Consider the following 22,562-nt stretch of genomic DNA (forward strand, 5'->3'; position numbering starts at 1 on the left):
CATAAGTACAATGGATACACACACTATGGTCTTAAGTAGCAGAGAAAGTAGATATCCTCATGCTTTTTAGCATAAATTACATATTGCTGAATACCTTTCCACTTGAAGAATCTTCAATGCTTAAATAATTAGGAGGCAGACTAGTTGCTATTGGGATGTTATACTCTTGAGAAGCAATCTGATCCTGTTTCATCAGAGGAAGCCATGCATATCCCACTGTGCAAAGGAATAATAAGGAGAAAACTTTTGAACACAAATTTCCATGGTAAGATGTAAAAATGCACCCATTTGTCATGCACGATCACTAAGCTCACCAAAAATTTCAATATATCTGAGCTTTTTAGAGACTTCTCCAACTCAAGTCAAACAGATGTAAAGAAGTAAAGCTACTTCACATCTCTTCCTGTCAGTACCTGAAGTTTCCAGAGCCTCCTTCTTTTTGGCACTGGCTTTTGCATTGATGTCACATGTGATGTGATAAAAAGAAAACAAAATATGATGTTTATCATGGAGCTGTGTTGGTAGCTCAATTTTTACCTGCAATGAAAGAGATCATACATGGAGATTAAAATCATTTACCCATAGGCAGAATAAGACAAAATATAGCATTTTTAAGAAAAGTATAAGGCTGGATGTATGACTCAAGTGATCGAGTGTCTGCTTAGCAAGTGCAAGGTCCTGAGTTCAAACCCAAGTACTGTCAACAAAAGAATTTCAATTAAAATATAGGTCCATGTTCAATAGTACTGATTTAACTCTCAATAAATATGCTTCTAGCTGTAATGTATCAACATGTTGATGTTTTTACTTCTTTATTATGGTGGATAATGATTAATTTAGATTACCCAGTGTTTCTCATTAGCTGATTTATGCTACTGGAGTATGGATTAAACACACACATCTATAGACATAACTTTAGAATGTAAGGAAGATACACACTAAAAAAGTCTCATCAAGGGACATGAATCAAGTAAATTGTGAGTCTTGCCCTGCAAAGTGTGGTCAGAGACCAGGTGCACAAGTATTACTTGGAAACTCATTAGAAATGCAGAATCTCAGACCTCATTCCAGAAATACTGACTCAGAGTCTACATTTTGATAAGATTCAAGCAATCCATACATACATTGCCAAGAAACATGGCAGTGGCAAATGGTGTAACTTAAGCATGGAATCTATTCCTCTAAAACAGTAACAAAAGTGTAGAAAAAGTGTTATTGTGGTAACTAAGTAATGAGCTGTTTTGTGAAGTGGTTATGCTGTTGTTCTGTAAATATGACTTTGAACTTAAATAAACATAAAACATAAAATTGATATAAGTTGCTCCATATTTATGGAATGAAATGTTTTATACTGCCTTTCAGTTTTCAAAGCCCCATCAAATACATGGTCATTTAATCCCCCATAATCTTGTGAAGAGGGTGGTGCAGAGGTGGGACCCAAACCAGTGATGCTAGGGGGTCTAAGTGACTTAGAGGGTCATGTAGTCAGCACTAGGGTTTTCCAAGACAAGAGGTGACATCTTCTGATGAACACTAAGCTCTGACTTCCAGGATTTTGTCAGGTAAATATTAAGCTTAATATCAGCAACTAAAGTAGTTCTCAGAATTGTCAAGTCAAGCAATAAGGTGAAAGCAATGCAAATCACCTACTAGTTTACTTATTAGATTCCCCATGTATTTAGCTAATTTATTTTCACATTGTTCAGGAAAGGATTTAGGGCAGTAGTTTTCAAAGTAGAGCCCCTGGAATTGTTGTTCAGTCAGCGCCTTTTGGAAACTTCTTTGAAAATGTAAATTTTCAAGTCCCATGTCAGATATATTGACTACTCAAATCAGTGGTAATCTGTGTTTCAACAAGGCTTTCGGGTAATTCTGATCTATTGTAAAGTTTGAGAATCTCTGAGTTTGCGAGGTTTACAAGCTTACACATTCTTTATATACCAGTAAATTAATCCAGTCACAAAAACCATCATATATTTCAAAATGCACAATAATTAATTCAATCAAAAGACATTTTCTTCTTTAGCTAAAGCCAAGTACTCAAGATTCCAGTGAACTAAATGTAAATGAAAATATCTTTCACCTAATAAATACTACAAATATTAACATTTTGTTATAACAAGGCCTTGGAAAAATTTAACCATTTTTGTGATCAATGACATTGTTTTTTGCCATAATCAAGAAAATAAAGCAAAAAACTGAAACTAGATCCATGTATATCACCCTATACCAATATTAACTCAAAATGGATCGAGGATCTTAGTATCAGACCACAAACTCTAAAGTTGATACAGGAAAGGGTAAGAAATACTCTGGAGTTAGTAGGTCTAGGTAAGAACTTTCTCAACAAAACCCCAGCAGCACAGCAACTAAGAGATAGCATAGATAAATGGGACCTCATAAAACTAAAAAGCTTCTGTTCATCAAAAGAAATGGTCTCTAAACTGAAGAGAACACCCACAGAGTGGGAGAAAATATTTGCCAACTATACATCAGACAAAGGACTGAAAACCAGAATATATAGGGAATTTAAAAAACTAAATTCTCCCAAAACTAATGAACCAATAAAGAAATGGGCAAGTGAACTAAACAGAACTTTCTCAAAAGAACAAATTCAAATGGCCAAAAAACACATGAAAAAATGCTCACCATCTCTAGCAATAAAGGAAATGCAAATTAAAACCACACTAAAATTCCACCTCACCCCTGTTAGAATAGCCATCATTAGCAACATTAGCGAGGATGCGGGGAAAAAGGAATCCTCATACACTGTTGGTGGGAATGTAAACTAGTACAACCACTCTGGAAAAAAATTTGGAGGCCACTTAAAAATCTAAACATTGATCTACCATTTGATCCAGCAATACCACTCTTGGGGATATACCCAAAAGACAGTGACACAGGTTACTCCAGAGGCACCTGCACACCCATGTTTATTGCGGCACTATTCACAATAGCCAAGTTATGGAAACAGCCAAGATGCCCCACCACTGACGAATGGATTAAGAAAATGTGGTATCTATACACAGTGGAATTTTATGCAGCCATGAAGAAGAACAAAATGTTATCATTTGCTGGTAAATGGATGGAATTGGAGAACATCATTCTGAGTGAGGTTAGCCTGGCCCAAAAGACCAAAAATCATATATTCTCCCTCATACGTGGACATTAGATCAAGGGCAAACACAACAATGGGATTAGACTATGAGCACATGATAAAAGCGAGAGCACACAAGGGAGGGGTGAGGATAGGTAAGACACCTAAAAAACTAGCTAGCATTTGTTGCCCTTAACGCAGAGAAACTAAAGCAGATACCTTAAAAGCAACTGAGGCCAATAGGAAAAGGGGAACAGGTACTAGAGAAAAGGTTAGATCAAAAAGAATTAACCTAGAAGGTAACACCCACGCACAGGAAATCAATGTGAGTCAACTCCCTGTATAGCTATCCTTATCTCAACCAGCAAAAACCCTTGTCCCTTCCTGTTATTGCTTATACTCTCTCTTCAACAAAATTAGAGATAAGGGCAAAATAGTTTCTGCTGGGTATTGAGGGGCTGGGGGGGAGAAGGATGGGGCGGAGTGGGTGGTAAGGGAGGGGGTGGGGGCAGGGGGGAGAAATGACCCAAGCCTTGTATGCACATATGAATAATAAAACAATAAAAAAGAAAATAAAATTTTAGTTTTAAATCTGCAACTGCAGGGATCACTAAGTTATTCATAATATACATTTCTCATGTGGCAAAGTTCATAGCTTTTATGAGGATTTCAGGAAACAAATGAAAATGAAAAAGGTTAAAAGCCAGAGTTAACAACTGTCAGAACATTAATTTAAAAAAATCTCATATGTCTACAGAGAACGCAAGTGTCACATGGGTTTTGCCAAAGGGTCAACCAATACAATAAATCTTCTGTAATATAATAGCTCTTTCTGTCTACTTTCTTTACCTTCTGTTCTGAATTTATGTATGGAAATTAGGACCATTTAAGTGGATTTTGAGATAGGAGATAAGGTCAGGCAGGTAGTATCACTGGTGTTCTATTAATTACTTTCAAAATGATTAATATGCAATAAGGTGTGATGAACAGAAAAACACTTGCCAAAGATAACCTCCATGTTCTAACATCCAGAATCTATGAATACACTACCTTACATGGAAACAAAAGAATTTACAGATCTGATTAAGTAAAGGACCATGAGATGGGGAAGATTCTTTCAAATCTTCCACATGAACACGATGTGATCACAAAAGTTCTTCATTAGAGGAAGGCAGTAGAGTTAGAGTCAGAGGAGGTGGGAGGGCAGAAACAAGAGGTTAGAGCGATGAGATTGTTGGAAAGGAATCACAAGCTAAGGAACATGGGTGGGCAGCCTCTTTCTCCTCTAGAACTTTAGATGGTGCTCAGCCCTGTGGAGACTTTCTTTTCAGTCCCCTGACACCCATTTCAACCTCTGACCTCTAAACCTGTAAGGTAACAAACAAACGTGTATTGTTTTTGGTAGTAACTTGTTATGGTATCAATAGGAACCTCACATAAAAAGTGTTATACCTTGAATCTCAGGTATGATATCAGTGGGTTGCATTAGTTCAGATCTTTGTCTTATGAGAAGAAATTAAATTTAATCCCTGAAACTTGTTTGTCTGAAGCTGCTCATAACATAAGCTATGTGTATAGTAACTTGCCATTGACTCAATGAGTTTTGGTCCTTCCACACTGAGATGTGTGTGTGCGGGGGAGGGTCCAAGTTCAGTCGAGTTCATGCAGCTTAGTGTTTGCTCATACTCTAGTCCTTTGCTCTTTCTGTATGACATGAAATGCTGCCATATACTTGTAAAGTTATCTAATATAATCTTTATTATACTGACCAGTGAAATAAAAGAAAAAAATTAGTCTTCTCTGAAAAAAATGGTAGAATAAAAACATCACACTTCAAAAGTTCATGTATTTGTGCGCAAATACATGAATTTGAAACACCGCAGGAGCAGCCATCAATCAATGGATAAAATTCTTGGTAAGTGCATGTACCTGCCCAGGTATGGCCTTGGTCTGAGGGTGTGGTCTGGACAGTGTTTACCTGATCCACTTACCCGTCCTTTTTAGCTGCCACTAGGGAAGTGGAGGCTTGGTCCTTACCTCATCGGAGAAATCTGGGCTCTGGGAATGGTGCAGAACTGCTGTGTGGGCAGCTGAGGTAAAGAGAGGACCTCCAGGTTTTCCATAAATACACTGTTCAAAAAGTTACCAATTGAACAATTATGAGTGTCTAAAAAAAGTCAACTCTTCAGTCATAAATCCCTTCATCAAAACATACTTTGTGGTAAGTTACCAAGTTGACCTGAAATCTAGTTAATTTGAAGTTATTTGGCATACTGCTCTGCTTTTATTATTCAATGGGATATGGAAGAAAATCTGAAGGCTTTTATTATTTGTTATATAGATATTACATCAGGGCCAAATACTGGGAGCAATTCACTATCTGACCTTTGACTACTATGACATGTGCACTAATTTGCTCAACATGGATCCCTACTGAATGGCTTCTTGAAGGGGATGATGGAACTAGCTTTGGTCTAGAGTTAAGGTCCAGGGTGATCGCAGTCTTGGGTGGACCCCAGCCCCAGGCATGCCAGCCCCCAATCATCAAGGCTGAGCTGGTAGAATAGGTCAGCCTCCTGGCTCTGTCACATTGCACTGGTATCCTAGCTCAGTCCCTAATCAGGTCAGAGGATGGGATATGGCACTTCCAAGTCATGCAACTTAAAATGCTCCTTAGCCCAGAGCTCTGGGCTCTTCTTCTGGCCTTGGTATATCTCCCTGTGATGTGTAGAATGTAATGAAGCAGGAGAACCATACACCTCTGATGTGCCACTTTGCAAGAACTTTCCCCATAAGAATGCCAATCTAGCAGACCCGATACACTCTGGTCAATGTCTTTGTTTGCCTGACAATTATATTACACTTTAATTTTTCTCTCCTGCTGTTGTGGCTGACAATGTCTCAAGATTATTTTGAAGAACTCTTTCTCTTTACTCTGTATTTATTCTCAAACTGATCATTCTGGAAAAGGTTACAAACCTTGGTAGTATATATTTAGAGCATGTGATTTCAGAGATAATTTCAGATAATGATGGGGTTAGTTAGAAATTAGATTTGTCCTTTACTACTTCATCACTTAGATTCACTGAAACATCAAGATCTGGCAGTTGGGCCACACTAAAAGTAACTTTCCTCTTTATTTCCATAGATTTCCATAGGTTACTGTATGTTGTTTGAAACCTCTAAGTAAAAACAGTACATATCAAATATGTACTCTAAAAGAATGCCATGCAGTTGCAATTTTATAGGTTAAAACAACACAGTTCATATGAACCTCTCAGTTTTATTGATCTTACTAAATCATGTGATGAATAATAGGAACTGATTTTCCAGCCATTGGGTACTTGGCCACAGCACCTTCTCAGAATGTGAGAATTCCCTGGGCCACTGCCTCAGCCACCAGGCCCCCGCTGCACCCTTTGTGCAGTCCACACCAAGGCCAGCCAGGATGTGCCATTTTAAATAACACACTCAATTAAGAGCTGAGCTATCCTAAGAAAAGAACAGAACCTCCAGAGGAAAATCTTTGTATTTATTTCACATCAGAATGGCTTCTATTTTTTCTAAATCACAAAAAGCTGAGAGAGCTATAAGACTGATGCCTCCAATAGGTCTAGTTAATGAGGGCTCTCAATGAGGAATATTTCCAAAAATCTAAAACAAATGTATTAAATCTCTCCTTTTTCAACCACACTCACATAAAAAGCCCTCATTGGTGCAAAAGACGAGGCATCTGCCCTCCCTCTTATGCTCTATCCCCTTGGCGACTTGGCTCACCTTCACAGGCTTCGCACCTTCCTCATCAGAATTTTTGAATTCAATGCACACTGTTATATTTCGTGCCTGAAATTACATTGAGGGAAAATGGAAATTGTAATTTGCTTTTTAATAACACCCCAGCACAATCTAAGTGCCTAAAATATGTAGTTTCTAATTAAATCTGAAATAATGTAAAATGACCAACATTTTCTTGGGTCATTATCAACAGTATTCATAAGAAGCAGAAGGATTTGGAGATATTTAAAAGGAAAGAAAAAGCTCATATTGAAGGAAGTAGGCAGGCTATTTTTAGAGTATTATAAGAAACTAAAAAATGGTCTAGAACATATTTAGGGCTAATTTTAGAAAGGATTATTAATATGTTCCCAAATTGTGCGCCTTTAAACAATTCAAATATGAACATTCTACACAATTCTAACATGAACATCCTAAGACAAATATTTTGTAACCTCTTAAGATGCTACAAAACTGTTAACTTTAAATAATCCTATAACGAATTCCAAGATGTTGCTGCTCCTTACTAAGCATTCTCCAAATATTTTTCTATTCCAAAGTGTTAGCTCACAGTTATTTGTAGTTGCATGTTCAAGAATCCATCTTGTATGGTCTAGATGTGATGAAGACAGAAGATGATGACATCTCAGAAACTTGTACCATACCTTGTTGAAACATTTCTGGCTGTCATACTTGAGGTGTCTGGGGTAAATGTACATCTGATTTTTGTAAACTCTGTAAGGACGGCAATACTTTGTTGAGTCATAAATAAATTCTTCCACCTCCACTGTGGGTTCTGGTTGAGCCATCATGTTGAAAGGCTTGACAGGGATAAAGGATGATGTTACACAGTCTTAAAAAAATCAGAAAATAAGAGTTTGTCATTTAATATGGATCTTTTTAAGTGTGCAATACTTCACATATTTGAAAATGAATCCACTCAAAAGAGAAATTCCATACTTTTGTAACAACAGATGCTAGTTGATGCTTCTATGAAATATTTGTAGGATATAGGTATGATAAACAAGTTATATATTTAATACCAAAATTCATGTTTAAAAATCTGGCAAATCTTTTAGAGGGATTTATAACCATTTTCTTCTCTTACATCTAAAATTATTTTCTTTCTATATTTAAAAAGTAAATTTTATTTTATTTCATTATTATTGTTATTTGAGACAGGGTCTCACTATGTAGTCCAGGCTGACCTCAAACTCTGAGCCTCTCAGTCTAGGCTGGCCTAGAACTCATGATCTTCCTGCCTTGGCCTCTTGAGTGCTGGAATTATAAGTATTCCACCACGCCCAGCTAAAAAGTAAATTTTAGTTAACGATCCTGTGGAAGAAATCTTATTAAAACAAATCTTATAAAATCTAAGTGGGATTGTATGAACCCTAAGTGGGAGTAACCTGCTGACCTTTGCTACACTACTGTAAAAATAATGCAGCTATTGGGATACCACAGAAGCAAACTTTGCCCAGAGGGTCTACAACTGAGAGCACGAGATGGATTAGTACTATTTTCCCCTATGGAATGCTTCACAGTGAGGACCTAAAGCGCTCTCTATATCATACGCTACGTTTTATTTTTCTCTTCAATTTTTATAAACTTTAAAATTTTGACTTTCTTGGTTGTTCAGGATAAAAAGAAAGAAAGACCATAGGAATTTATAAATCAAAACTTTTGTCACTAAGGACTTTGAAGGCCAAAGTTGTGGTACTGAAAGACAGCAAGGCCTCCTACCTTCCTTTACCTGTGGAGGATTTTCTTGCATTCAGCTAAATCAAAATGATCAGTTATATGCATTTGGGAATCAAATAACTAGTTATCCAAAAATCAACTATAATATTTTTATTGTATGTTCAAATTTCTGTAATGTCCTACAGTTCTTTCAAAGAGAATATTCAGTTTCCTCTTTTGCTGTTTTTCTTTTCCACTGGTAATAAAAGTCCTTTTCCCTAAATCAGGTAGAGGGGAAATGGCTTATTTTATGCTCACTTTTTCCCACCAATCAATATAAAAATGATTTGGAGTACATTTTAGAATGTACACTGTATTTCATATTAAAATGATCTGTGGAAAACTATTAGAATGGAAAACTTAATTGTGCTAATGGTAATTCAGATATCCTGTGGTAATGGCCCTCTCCCCAGTTCATTACAGGAAGTCCTGCATCATTCCAAATTGTGAAACTCTCATTTGTAGGTTAATAAAAGCTTTGAAATTCAAATTTTTACTGATCTAGCAGTTTTTTAAAAATATATATTCTGAAAAGCATAGATTCCTCTGTATAATAACAGTTTAAGAATCTTTCAGTCACAATCACTGCATGGCCACTTGGGTGGCTACACAGGGAATTCAGAGGGCCCTTGGTGGTACAGGGTGGCAGTACCAGTCTGTATTTTGAGTCAGGGGAACTGGATGGAATATAAATGCCTCTGTTATGAGTTTTATCAGTTTTTTTCATCTAGCCAAACCTCACTCTACTCATTTGCAATTCTCCAAGGTTTTGTAATATTTTTTCTTTTTCCTCTGGTACTGGGGGGTTGAACCCAGGTCTTTGTGCTTGCTAGGTAACTTCTCTACCACTTGAGTTATGTCCCCAACCCCTTCTCTCTTTCTTTTTTTTTGCTTTAGTTGTTTATGTAGATAGGGTCTTGTACTTTTTGCCTGGGGCTGGGCCTTGGACCTCTGTCCCCCAACCTACACATTCCATGTGAATAGGATTACAAGCATGTACCAGGTCTTGTATTTCACTTTTGAGATAGTGACTCACTAACTTTGCCCAAGCTGGTCTTGAACTCTCAACCTTCTGCTTCCACCTCCTGAGTAGCTGGAATTACAGGCATGTACCATCACACCTAGCTCCTCTAGGGTTTTTAGGATTAAATGATATAATTTAATTCTTGCTAGATATTAACCTAGATTTGCATACCAGATAATTGTTATGCTTCCCAAAATATAGTCTTGTATTACAATATTCATTGTTTTTCTTAATGGAGAAATAAGAAGCCCCAAATTTCTATATCAAAATGAATTCCATTTCCATTTTGGAAACAACAAAAAACAACAAAAAAAATCTCGAAACCAAGCAACCACTACCCCCACCCCAATAAAATATTCAAAATTTTGTAACTAAATCATGACATCATCTCATACTTGGATGTTCCAAAGGAATGGCGTCAACAGCAATATCCAGGCTTCCGGGTATGGTCTGCATTTTGCTTATTCTGTCAGCCCTGTGAAAGTGTATCAACACCACACACACATACACACACACACACACACACACACACACACACAGAGTATTATTTTCATTCTCAAGAAAAAAAATGCAATGTACATAATTGTGAGCTTTAAGAAGGGTAAATAGCAGACCCTAAAATTATCTTGTGATGATTTCTAGCTAGCTTTGTTTTGAAGATTATTTGCTATTGCAAATAAAAATAAAAATCAGGCAGGAGTCAAAGCACAGATATTCTGAAGATTATATTAAGTTTTTTTTCCTACTTCACTTATATAAATGGCAACAAAACAATAAATTATATAGCTTTGGTAACAAAAGGTGCTTGAATTGACTTAAGCAATTCTGTTTCAGGATGAGTGTTCAGTTTTGAGAGCAAGACTTGTTTGCTGCAATTGCTGAATCTGTATTTTTCCTCTTCAACTAACAAGGTGGAGAGGGGGCTTTCCCTGACCCCTTCTGTGCTTGTGTGCAGCCTCTCCTTCCCCACCCATCTCCACCCACATTCTCTCATTGACCCTGAGGACTTGCATTTTCTTCCCTCCATCTCTACTACAAACATCTCACCAGTCTTCCTCTGTGGTAGTGTGGAAGTTGCTGATAATGACTTCAAATGTTGCACCTCCCAAGAAATCTACTTTGATTGGTGGAAAAATTTCAGTGGAGGGTCAGAACCAGCTCCTGTCAGCTTGGGAAAGCTGAATATTAAATTTTAGGAATTCTGCCTGTCGGTGGTTGAATATACCCAATAGTTAACATTAAATAAATTATATTAAACATAGAGGTAGTAAGTATTCAAAGTTCATCACTTCTTAAGTATTTTAACACAAGATAAGATTATGCATGTCCCTGGGGTTGCTTATATCTAATTGTATGGTGCAAATGCTACTTAATCCTGTGTTTTCTTCAGGTAAGACTTATTAAAAGCTTAAAATTAGCAATGATAAGAGAATTTACACCACAGAAATTGGCCATCGGTACTAAGCAGTTATTTTCCCCAGAGAGTCAGTTGCTAACATTTATCATCACACCACTAAGAATAAATGCCATATGGTGTGAAGATTCCATGAAATAGTTTCTTGTCAGCATTGCATTGTGTATTCTAGGTGTCAACTTTTTTTGCTGTTCACTGATAATATAAGTTTGGTGACAGTTTTTTTTCCCTCTACTTTATATCAGTTCATCCCAAAACCTTTTGCCTACTTCCTTCTGCTCAGCACTACAACTTTTCGTGCTTCAGTGAACTAGCAAAAAAGTAAAGAGGAAAAGCACTCAGTTTTCTCATGGTGGCTTGGGTAACCTTGCAGACTCTCGTGTGGGCTTTGTCCAGGGTGTTTGATGATTAAAGGGGAGAGGGTCCCCTCACTTCAGGAGTGTGCATCCTGAATTGAGAAGAATGAGATAATCCAGATTGGATTTTTTGACAAAGCAGAGCTTTCTGAAGATTTTATTTCTTATTTTTATTTTGTTTTCTAAAGTTTTTCAGGTTAAAAATGAACATTAGCAAACTTCCCTTCCAATTAAAATAAAAGCTTATCATATACTTATGGTACATGTTTCATAGTATAGACAAAATTAATTGATAGGAGATGGCTGATCTTAGTGGGGAGAGGCAGACAGGTAATATTTGAGAACTGTTTAAGACAAGTAGCTTAATGAAAGACCTTATCATCACCAGACGTTGGGTGTATGGTGGGTCATTTAAAAATGTTTTGGCTTTCCTATTTTTCTTCTCAGACTAATTTCTGCTATCTTTTCTAAAGCCATTTGAATGACAGAAATATGATGGTTGATTAAATTTATAGCAATACAGAATCATGGAGAAGAACCAAGATCTGCAGCCCACTGGCCCACCTGTGCTCAAGTCAACAGCTAGCACTAACTGGTCAATAACCAAATGAGCCAACTTGGAAGTGGACCTTCTGGACCCAGATGACCTCCCCCAGACAATGCCATGTGTGGAACAGACAAGCTCACACTGTGGACTCAGGAGCAAAATAAGTTATGTTATTATTTCAAGACACTAAATTTTTAGGTGGTCTGTTACATAACTATCGAGAACTGAAATAATTCATTGTTTCACAATTCTTTCATGTAATAAACCCTTTTTTTTACTGTGGTACTGCGAATTGAACCCAGGCCCTCAAACTAGCTAGGCATGCCCTCTACCACTTGAATATACACCAAACCCTTTTGTTTTTTAAGCTAGGTCTTAATAACTTTGCCTGGTCTGGTCTCAAACTCACAATCTCCCGAACTCCACCTCTCAAGAAGCTGGAATTCCAAGTATGCTTTACCATACCTGATGCACATAGCACCATTTGGACATGTGTGAAGTCACCTGAAAAGCATCTGCTTCTGGAGGAGTCTGGACATTTGAGAACCAGGCCACCAGGCATCGTTATGCAGAGAGAAGTCAAGTGGCAACACGGCTGGCTTAAGTAAACTTGGAGTATCTACAGAGCCGTACCGTCTATAATCCGACACTAGTTTAAGGAGGTCCTCAGTTGAAATCTTGCTGCTTTCTTGTCTATACAATGGTGAAAATCTTGAGTCTCTGTCCACATTTCCCTGGTTGTCCTTAAACACTGATCTGAAAAAATATAATATTTATTCACATTGGTATTTGGTTACTGTTTATGGACTTGCACTTTTAAAGTGAGTAAATTAATGAAATTTCTCATTATAAATGGAAGGAACTCTAGGAAGTTATGAAAATAAAAAGATAAGAAAACTTATTAGACAAAATTTTGTATTTTAGTTTTGTTATGTTTCTCATTTTCAACTCTATACCTAAAGTGGCAGCAGTCCATTTTACAGCTATGTTTTTGTGACATCACACATATAATAACTTGTATCAAAACTTTTGAGATTAGGGGAGTGGAGAAAAACAGGAACACATTCTTTTTAATTATTTCCTCAAGACATCCTAACTGGACAAGATGGGAATACTCACTATGGTGGCACCATTATCTTTATTAAGTAGCAGACCAGGGACAGGTTGTATATGTGGGCACAAAGGTGAGATTCATGAGACTTTTTTGTGTATATAAATAGGCCCATATCCTAACTTTAAGCCAGAGACAAAGATAAAATGCAGAACACCTGAGTCAGATGATTTTTGCATTAAATAAAGATAACACTATGACTTGAGTCACTATTTCCTTTCTTGATCTATTTCATTGAAACTATACAGACTTGGTTAAAATACATAAACTGTTTTTTCCAAATACTATAGTAGTGTCAGGCAATACCAGCTTCATATATACAGCATGCTTGGAATCAGCTATTCCCTTTCCTCATACTTTATCATACATGCTTGTTAATGTTAAAGAAATGCTGAATTATTTCTTCTGACTTAAGGTTCTCAACTACAATATTTTATCATTATTTAAATCAACCAAATATTTCAATAATTAGGCTGAACTGGCCATTGAGAAGGATATCAGATCTCAGAGCTTTAGTGTCAAATAACAGAAAATGGGCCCGGAATTTATCAGAATGATATTTTTTAGACTTCTTAAAACTGTCTCTTAATTTGTCTGTTAAGTTGTGACTTAAAGGAAAATAAAAAGTCCCTCTGTTAAACAACGCTAGGAGGACAGAATGAAAACATTTAATTTGAAAATTGCTTTTATTTAAGCATCTTACAAGTCTTTTGTTCAAGTGTGGGACATGTTGAAACCAACATATTTCCCAATGTAAGCGGAAGGTAACTGAGCTTGAGTAATATTTTTTAAATGAACTGGCTACTTAAAATATAACGTATGTGCACTGTAGGTGCAACCCATTTCTCCCATATTCATAGCTCTGTCATGGGATCACCCTGCAGATTGTATACTCATCAGGAAGAGGATGAAGATACAGCATCGTGAGAGAAGTTTGCTCACCGTGGCCAACCTGTCTTTGATCAACAAATACACCAGCTATCAAGAGACCAAAGAGCTGATTCATCCACACAGATGGTTTCAGGATTGCTGGGACATGGTGCCTAGTTCCAACTGCCACAATTGAGCAACGATTAGTATATTGTGATGGTCTCAGAATGACAGCCCTGGGGGTACAATTTCAATTGAGAGTCTATGCTGTTTAGCCAAAGGAAAAGAAGCTTAGGTTTCTGGATAGCTGCATTCTCAAGTAGCAGAAGTGGTTGAGATGTATACAAAAAAACAGACTATTTTTTGAGGCAGGGGTTTTACTATGTAGTTCAGCCTGGCCTTGAACTTACAATCCTCCTATCTCAGCCTTCTGAGTGCTAGGATTACAGGTTTGCAATTTGACTCCTGATTTAGACATACATTTTGTGCTTATGGAAGATAGAACATAAAAGTGGTTGCCAGGGATGGGTACTATGGCACATGCCTGTAATCCCAGTACCTGTGAGGTGGAGGCAGGAGGATTGTGAATTCAAGGCTAGCCTGGTCTACATAGTGAGATCCTGTCTCAAAACAAAATATAAAACAAAACAAAGCCAAAAAACCAATGACTGTGGATGTAGCTCATTGTAGAACACTTCCTTATCGTGTGCAAGGTCAAAAACAAGTGGTTGTCTGTCAGTTTAAGCACTTTTTAAAAGTAAATTATCTAATCATTACAGCTATAAAAAGATCAAAGAAAAACAAACTACTTGGAGCTTGGTTACTGGAATGATTCAAATAGAAGTTGGACAACCATTTGTTAGGGATATTTGTCAGCATGGGAGATGTGGAAAAAGCTGCACCGTGTATCTTCTTTAATGACAGATATGAGAATGAGCTTTTATTTTAGTCTTATTTAAATTAAAGAAAACCGAGCATGGTGTGTTACTCCATTTGGAATGTCAAATGAGACATAATAAAAGGAACCAGGAGAGCCTTGGCATGGATTTCGGCACCTATGATCCTGGGTGTGATATTCATGGAAAGAGTTCAATTTATAACAGGACACAATTGCAAAGCCAGCTTTGTCCCAAATCAGTGAATAGAAAATATCTATATATCTCCTGTGTAAAATATCCTATATATATATATATATATATATATACACACATATATGTCCTAACAATATGTGTGTGTGTGTGTGTGTGTGTGTGTGTGTGTGTGTGTACCTACTCCGAGTATAACTTATGGCTAGAAAATGGCAGTGTAGCTGGGGCTAAATATGAGGACTTGCACCAGATTACTTTCAAGTAAAAGGCAGCTCACAGTGATGAGCGTCTGTGTGTAGAGTAGCATGTTGGTACAAATCTGCTCCTAAGCAATATTGCTGATGCTACTGTTTTAATAACAGTTGATTTTAAGGACCAAAATGTTTTAGGGTATATTCAAAGCTATACTGTTAAGCAAACTGCCACCCAGAAGACATAATAATAAGAAAAAGTAGCCTGAGAATCAGCAGGATTAGTATCAACAAGGTATTAAAGTATGTCATAGAAGTCATCTCTTATCAGAATGACGGGAGAGTGACAACTAGCCTGCATTTGAAGCAGTCTTTGCATTGAGAAGGGAAAATTAACACCTTCTTTGGCTGAATCTTGTACTTTTTTGTGGTGAGCTTATCTAAGTGATCTAAAATGTAAAATGATTAGGACTGTACTCCTAATCATTTTTCTCATTCACCAGAGAAGTTTATATAAATGTAAATCATGTATCTTACACACAGATTGGTGGTGTCTACTGTTTCCTAACTCACACACAAACCACCGATCGGCATTGGTATAGCATGAGCTGGGAGTCTTGTTGGCTTTCCTTTTTTAGAAATAATTACTTCAAGAGATGATAATGTCAACCTTTCTAGAAACTTCATCTGTCTTCTTTACAGCTTATTTTACTAGTTGACTTTAAAGTAGGAGTGATACTTCTTTTAACTTCTCAGTTCTTTCAAAACTAGATAATTCTTTTACTCTCTCTCCACATTATTCTTCACTGATCCAAATTTACCTGAAATGAGAACCTGTCGAGTGCATGTGAGCTCCACAAGGGACTTTTAATAATGATAGTAGAGCAATGCACCTTTTATTGGTACAATCAGTGCTGATTAATCCTTGAAACAGTAAATTGTGTATTAGTATTCCTCTCTCATAGATTTAAGTAAAAAGGGAGGTAAAGAAAGACTTTAAGTAACTTGTGTAAGTTTACCTGGCTTATATAAGATCTCGGATTTTGAATCCAGCTCTGTCTAGGTACAAAATGCCTCTTCTAAGTCTTAGAACAATACTGGATCTTTCAAGTAAAAATATACATACTACTACAATTTTGCTATATTGGAATATTTTACTTTGTCAAGAAACAGCTTGTCTTGACTTGCCCCAGAAGGTTTTTCTGGTGGGATCTCAGTTTACTTAACAATATAAAAATATTTGACCAGTGAATTGTAGCTAATTATCCTTCCTATTGAAGTTTATGAGAAATAAGAGCAATTAAATGAATCATAAAGGGCCCAGTATATGTAAATAACCTCTTTTGCATGTTGTCTCTGGAAGGAAAGACAGAAAGGGAGAAAGTAATACTCATCAGGTAGTCTATGACAAATGCTTTTGCAACTGAAATTGCACACCCTACCCATGAGGTAGGTGTTAACAGCACCATTTTACAGATGGACACTCAGAGAGAAAGTTGCCCAACCACACTAAATAGTGGCCTAATTCGAATCATGTTTGCTCAGCTCCTGGGCCTGGCCTCTTCCACCCTTGCTATAGCGCTTCCTGAAGGCAAACGAAGTCCTGGAGGCTGCCAGAGCTTGTGGTTTTACTGCTGCCCAGTCCTCCACATTTCTATCTCCTGCATCTTCCTGTAAGCAGTATAATGCAATATGCAGTATAGTGACCTCAGAATTATGACAAACATTGTCAAGTTTACTTCAGATACATGCATCCTTGGGAACTGTGTAATCTAAAGATGACCACAGGTTATCCCTTACTTCTGGGTCTTACAGCTACTGCCATAGGGATAGTGTTGACAACCCTCAAATGAGTACTTAATAGGCTGTCTTGTTTTGTGGCTCTAATTAACAGCTTTTAGTTCATTCAGTCTGTGTATTGTTGACCTTTACATTTTTTTCTTTATGAGTATATGCCAGGCTCTTCCTCTTTTAAGAAATTCTTATAACAATACAGGTGGGAAGAGACTGAGGACAGTAGTAACTGATGTGTAAGCAGATCTGAAGAGCAAATTTTGTGCCTTCTGCGAAGGTTATATGTCCAAGTGGATGATCCATCATCAGTGCCCACAGAGCTCAGCATTTCTATGAGTCCACCGATATGAATACATTTGGTAATTCTCATCTGCACCAAAATCAAAGAGGGCTTAAATGACCAATTTGATAGCTTTATTTGGTCTATTTGTTCATCTATAGACCTGAGCTCCATGCAAACATGAAAACATGCAGCTGCATAGGAAATCATAGTGCATCCTTCTGAATTTTATGCCCAGTAGACTCTCAAGACTGACAAAATGTCTAATGTTTGTTAAAACAACCACGAACAGAAAACACATTATGATTTTGATAACTACCAAGAATCTATAGTACACCTGGTCGTGCCCACACTGCATACATGCCAGGGCCGTCTGGCAGCAGTTATCATGCTGAACTATCTTTGAAATACACGTCTGTGGGAGCTTGAGATGCTTATGAAGATGATTGCACTAGCATTCTTATAGGTAGGGATACATTAGAAACAGTAGGTGAAACAAAGGTGTTCAAAACTGAAGCTTCCAATGCAGATATCACATCAATGTGCTAATCTGTTGGTTGCAGGGGTTGACTTACCTCACTGCCCAGGCAAATGGCATTCGGTACTTCCCCAATTTGCTACAGAACTGTCTGTTGGATTTTAGGATCTTTTGTACAAACTAAGGAAAAAATAAATTAACATATTGTTTAGGAACAGCCCTTTACCTGCACAATACTACTACATCCTTTCCATATTATCTTCTACTGAAGCTCTGTGGAACTCTGCCTTAAACCCAGAGTCTACATCTCTGTGTTCAAACTATTAGAGAACATTTTTCTTTCTTTTCAGTTTGAAAAGTCCAAATGTAAAAATACCCTTCTCTTTGACTATCAACTTTTCTATCTTCTTTCTCTTTTTTTTTTACCTAAAAGGTCTTAAAATCTTGAATTAAAAGTGTTACCAAATTCACACTTATAGTCTGTACTGCACTTCCTTTTCGTCATGTGACAAGGTCAGCAGACTTGTTCTCTAAAGAGCTTCAGAGGTCACATGGTCTCTGTTACAACTCTCAACTCTCGTCATAGCAGAGAAGCAGCCATGGACAATCCGTATACGAATGAATGAACCAGAAATTTATTTTTTTCAGTGCTAGGGATTTAAACCAGGGTCTCATGTCTGCTAGGCTATAATGAATGAGTATGACTGTGTTTCCATAAAACTTTATTTATAAAAGCAGATGGTAAGCTGGATTTAGCCTGACCAGGTAGTTTGCCAAATCTTGACTTAAATGTTAAACTCTGTCTTAAATTGTTACACATGTTGAAATTCAATGCTTATGAGTCATTTCCTTAATGTATTTTCTTTGAATGGAAAATACATAGACTTTTTATACTTATCTTCTTTTTAATCATTGATAATCCATAATTTGATTATTTAAAAAATATAGTAATAGGAGAGAAGAAAGTAGAAAAACATCAGCTGTAGTTCCACCATTCAAAGCACTTATAGCATTCCCTCTCTTCTTTTTTCCTTTACTTTGGTATTTCGATTTTATGTGTAATCATGTCTTATCTTTCGCTTGGTGTCATCAGCATTGCTGATGTCTTAGCAAACTATCTTCATTTGCTTTACTCAGATTATTCCTCACTTTGCATTAATTACACTTTGATCCGATCCTTGGGGTTAAAACTTTATCCACATTTAAATTTACTTCTACTAGTAGGTTATTAGAAGTCAGGAACTGCTTAGTTAAAAACACATAGACCAAAACATTTAAAAATTATCCTGGTGTATATTCATTTCATTGATACATGAATATTTAAAGTTATACACTTAAAACTTGATAATTCATCCAGACACCTTATTTTTTTGGGAGTAATTAAAATGAGTCATAAGAAAATTATTCATTACCTTGTTGGAGTCTGGATTTTTAATATAAGGTTCAGCACCACTTGCAATATTTCCCATCAGGACTTTTTCAATTTTGGCCACCAAAACAATTTCAGAATGTGGATCACTTACAGAAAATATAGCCTATGCACAAAGAAAAGAATTATGATGCATTTAAGAAACCTCACTGAAGACATTTACAAAATATCACTTAAAAAGATAACTTTTAAGAAATTTTTATTTGGGAACCTGCCCATCTTGTACAATGTGTTGTTCAGAACAAGCAACGGAAGAATTTTCTGTACCATCACAAATAAACAAAAGTGCAACCTGCTTTGGAAATTTTAGCCATTCCTCTGGAAGTCCCTTGATATAAGGTTCTTCTGATTGTCTTGGAGTGACAGTGTCAATGTTGCCATTTTCCAAAGTCATGGGAGCCCCCATGAGCATCTGTCTGACCACAGTGTGGTTTAGATCCACGTGAAAATCAGCAGAAATCTTTCTGCTATCTCTGAGGTCATAAAGTGCCACACTCACAAAAAAAGGCTCGATCTGTGTAAAAAACAAAGAACAGATGGTTTTGATAGAAAATCATTATCCATCAAACAGCCTCTTCAGTATATCACTTCACAAAGCACCAGATGCAATACAGGCAGAAAGCAAGCTCCCCTTCTCTGTGAGGAGTACCCAGAATCCCTTCCTCCAGCAGGTGCCTCAGATCCCAGGTCTGTACTTCATCTGCTTCTTCACGATAGCTCTCCCCAAGTATTTTCTTCCATATCTTGTACTACATGCAGGGTTTGGTTTACAAATCCTTCTAGTTCTTTCCCCTACACTCTCAGAAAATACCTACCACCTCAGTCTCCTCAGGCTCCTCAAAATCTCACAGTCTAGAGATTTCTAGACTGCACTTCATTAGCCCAAACGCTTCTCAGTTTTTTAAATCATAACTTGATAGGAAAATAACAGCTAACATTTATTAAGCATTTGCTAAATGCTAGTTACTGTTCTATGTATTTCTTATGCATTTTGTGAACAAGACACATATTAAAATACAGGGTGAAAAGTATATAAGCATAAACAAGGTTATGAAGGAACCTGTTAGCAGAGAGGGCAGGAAATTCCCTAAGAGGAGTTGATCTTTTAGTTTAACTTTTAAAAAGATACTAATTTTCCCTCTTATTTTGAAATAATTTTGAAGTTCACTGTGTCCAGAACACCCAATGTCAACACTCTCAGCACCTGTGATATTAACCTAGATGATCTGGTCATGTCGGTATCTGCTACTTTTCTTGACCATGTCTGCCAGTTTCCCTTTGATAATTGATTAGTGTTTGTGGAAATGTGTTCTGAAATTACTCCCAATGTCTTCTTACTCAGCAAACCCAACTTGGCGGTTTTAAGGTTTTTAACTTCCATTAATAACATAACTCCTACAAGAATCAATAACCAGTATGTTGGCTATTGATGGAGATTTTTTTTAGTTCCATCATTCTTCCTACAAGGATTAGTTAATATTCTAGGCTAAAGATGGGTTTTTCCCTTCTCTTTCACTTTATTATTTATTTATATACATGTAGACTCATGGATCACCATCATATATATATATATATATATATATATAGTGATGCTCAAAATTGTCCTAGGTTTGGCAAAAGATATCCTTTCAACATAGCTCTAAGTGGTTCTGGCAAGTTCCCATAATTTTTTAAGTGCTTCTTTAACCAACAATTGGTTCCAGGTTCATCTCATACTTTCTAGGCTCCAGATATTTCTTCAGTGGGTTCTGGTTCTTTTGGTGATGGTGACATCTAGAAACCAGCACCTGGGTCCTTGTGACCACTGTTACTATGACATCACTGTTTCTGTACCCTCCTCATTACAGGAATGTATAATGCACAAACAATACTAAAATATATCTGCGATTATTTCTTTATCTCTACCTATGTAAGAATATTTATTAAAAACTAGTGAGCTTGTGATGACCCCTTCATTTCCAATCTAAACACTCAAGGGTTCTTTCTAACCTTCCTGTTTTTCCTCTCTGTAAGTATGTCCTCTAACAGTGAGAAATATGGATTTCATTATCACTAATGTGTTTGCTACTACCTATCTTTTCTAATGCCTCCTCTGAACTACCCTAAACCCCAATTCTGGCTGATTCAGGCCCATGCCACCTCTGTGTTTTTGTGTGATTTTCTTCTCCCCACCCTCTGGAATTCTTGAATGTTTTCTCCACTCCTCTGTGTAGCATCCCTCTCAACCTCTTGCCTGAATGACAGGGAGGAAGAAAAAGATGGGATACAAAGAGAAAATGGGAAAGTAATAGAAGATGAGAAGAAACAGGAATTTCTTGATCGAGTTTAAAAGAAGTACGACTCTGGTTGGAAGGGACACTTGGGGTGAGTAATATGTACAAAGACATACTGACATGAAAGGACACAAGAAAAGAATATTAGAGTGGGCTCACAGTGGAGTAAAAAAACTGGTTAGGAGGTGTTTGTGGGAGCAGAAGTGCAGCCAAAGTGCTTAGAAGTCTACTGCGTGGGTGTACTGATTGTCTGGAGAAAGCAGAACATGGCAGCATGAAGACAGCAAGCTCCCAGGTTTGTGGATGTAGGAATCTAAGTGGATGACAATATCATTCACTGATATACAGGATAAAGATACAAAGAGGAATTCTGAGTGGAACATAGAAAGTCATCTGTTGAAATCTCAGTGGCAGTGGCCAAATGCATTTTGAGTCCAGTCAAGGAAACTGAGCTGGAGATCTGGACCTGGGAGTTTTTTGTATGGGTTTCTTGTTTAAATCATGACACGAAGAGAAGAGAATCAGAATAGGAGCCTGGGAGATTTCAACATGCAAGGGATAGAGATGGAAATAGGGAAAAGCACCTAGAAAAACCACCTATAAAGAGATTGGGAAATAGAGAGATAGCTAATAATTTTAAATTTAATTTTATGTAGCTTTTTTGCAGCACTTGGGATCAGACCCAGGGCCACACACATGCTATGAAAGTGCTCTACCACTGGGCTATATTCCCAGACCTGGAAAGAAATTTTAAAAAATCAAATTGATAAAAAAAAAAAAGTGCTGTCAGAGTATCACAGAAAAGGAGATTCAAGAAAGAAGGAATGGTCAACTAGAAAAATGTTAAATACAACAGACAAAGATTGACATACATTATTACTTAAACACACACACATATATATGCATAATTATGTTTGTACATGAACATATATGAAACTACAGAGCTATGTAGTTAACTGTAGCCTTTACAAATAAATAGCTTTGCATTTTTTGTATATGCTACTTAATTTTGTATTGATGCCTGTCACCAGCCAGTGTTCTGTCAACAAGTAGGTTATATAGAAAGACCACACTGTGATCCGTTTCGTCATTGCAC

At 36.9% G+C, this 22,562-nt stretch overlaps 1 protein-coding gene across 13 annotated transcripts in view; it reads right to left on the reverse strand.

The window, feature by feature from the left end:
• The window catches only part of Dock10 (dedicator of cytokinesis 10), a 247,620-nt gene that overhangs the window by 63,246 nt on the left and 161,812 nt on the right, over positions 1–22,562 (reverse strand). For all 13 annotated transcript variants that reach the window (XM_074071859.1, XM_074071858.1, XM_074071857.1 and 10 more), the window contains exons 12-21: positions 19,486–19,707; positions 19,177–19,299; positions 17,862–17,944; positions 12,586–12,708; positions 10,031–10,110; positions 7,537–7,724; positions 6,875–6,940; positions 5,135–5,227; positions 414–537; positions 95–216 (exon numbers count right to left, since the gene is read on the reverse strand). In XM_074071859.1, coding sequence (XP_073927960.1) covers positions 95–216; positions 414–537; positions 5,135–5,227; positions 6,875–6,940; positions 7,537–7,724; positions 10,031–10,110; positions 12,586–12,708; positions 17,862–17,944; positions 19,177–19,299; positions 19,486–19,707 — 1,224 coding nt within the window. The remainder of the gene's footprint in view (positions 1–94; positions 217–413; positions 538–5,134; positions 5,228–6,874; positions 6,941–7,536; positions 7,725–10,030; positions 10,111–12,585; positions 12,709–17,861; positions 17,945–19,176; positions 19,300–19,485; positions 19,708–22,562) is intronic.

This window comes from Castor canadensis, chromosome 4, assembly GCF_047511655.1.
Source record: "Castor canadensis chromosome 4, mCasCan1.hap1v2, whole genome shotgun sequence".
Classification (NCBI taxonomy): Eukaryota; Metazoa; Chordata; class Mammalia; order Rodentia; family Castoridae; genus Castor; species Castor canadensis.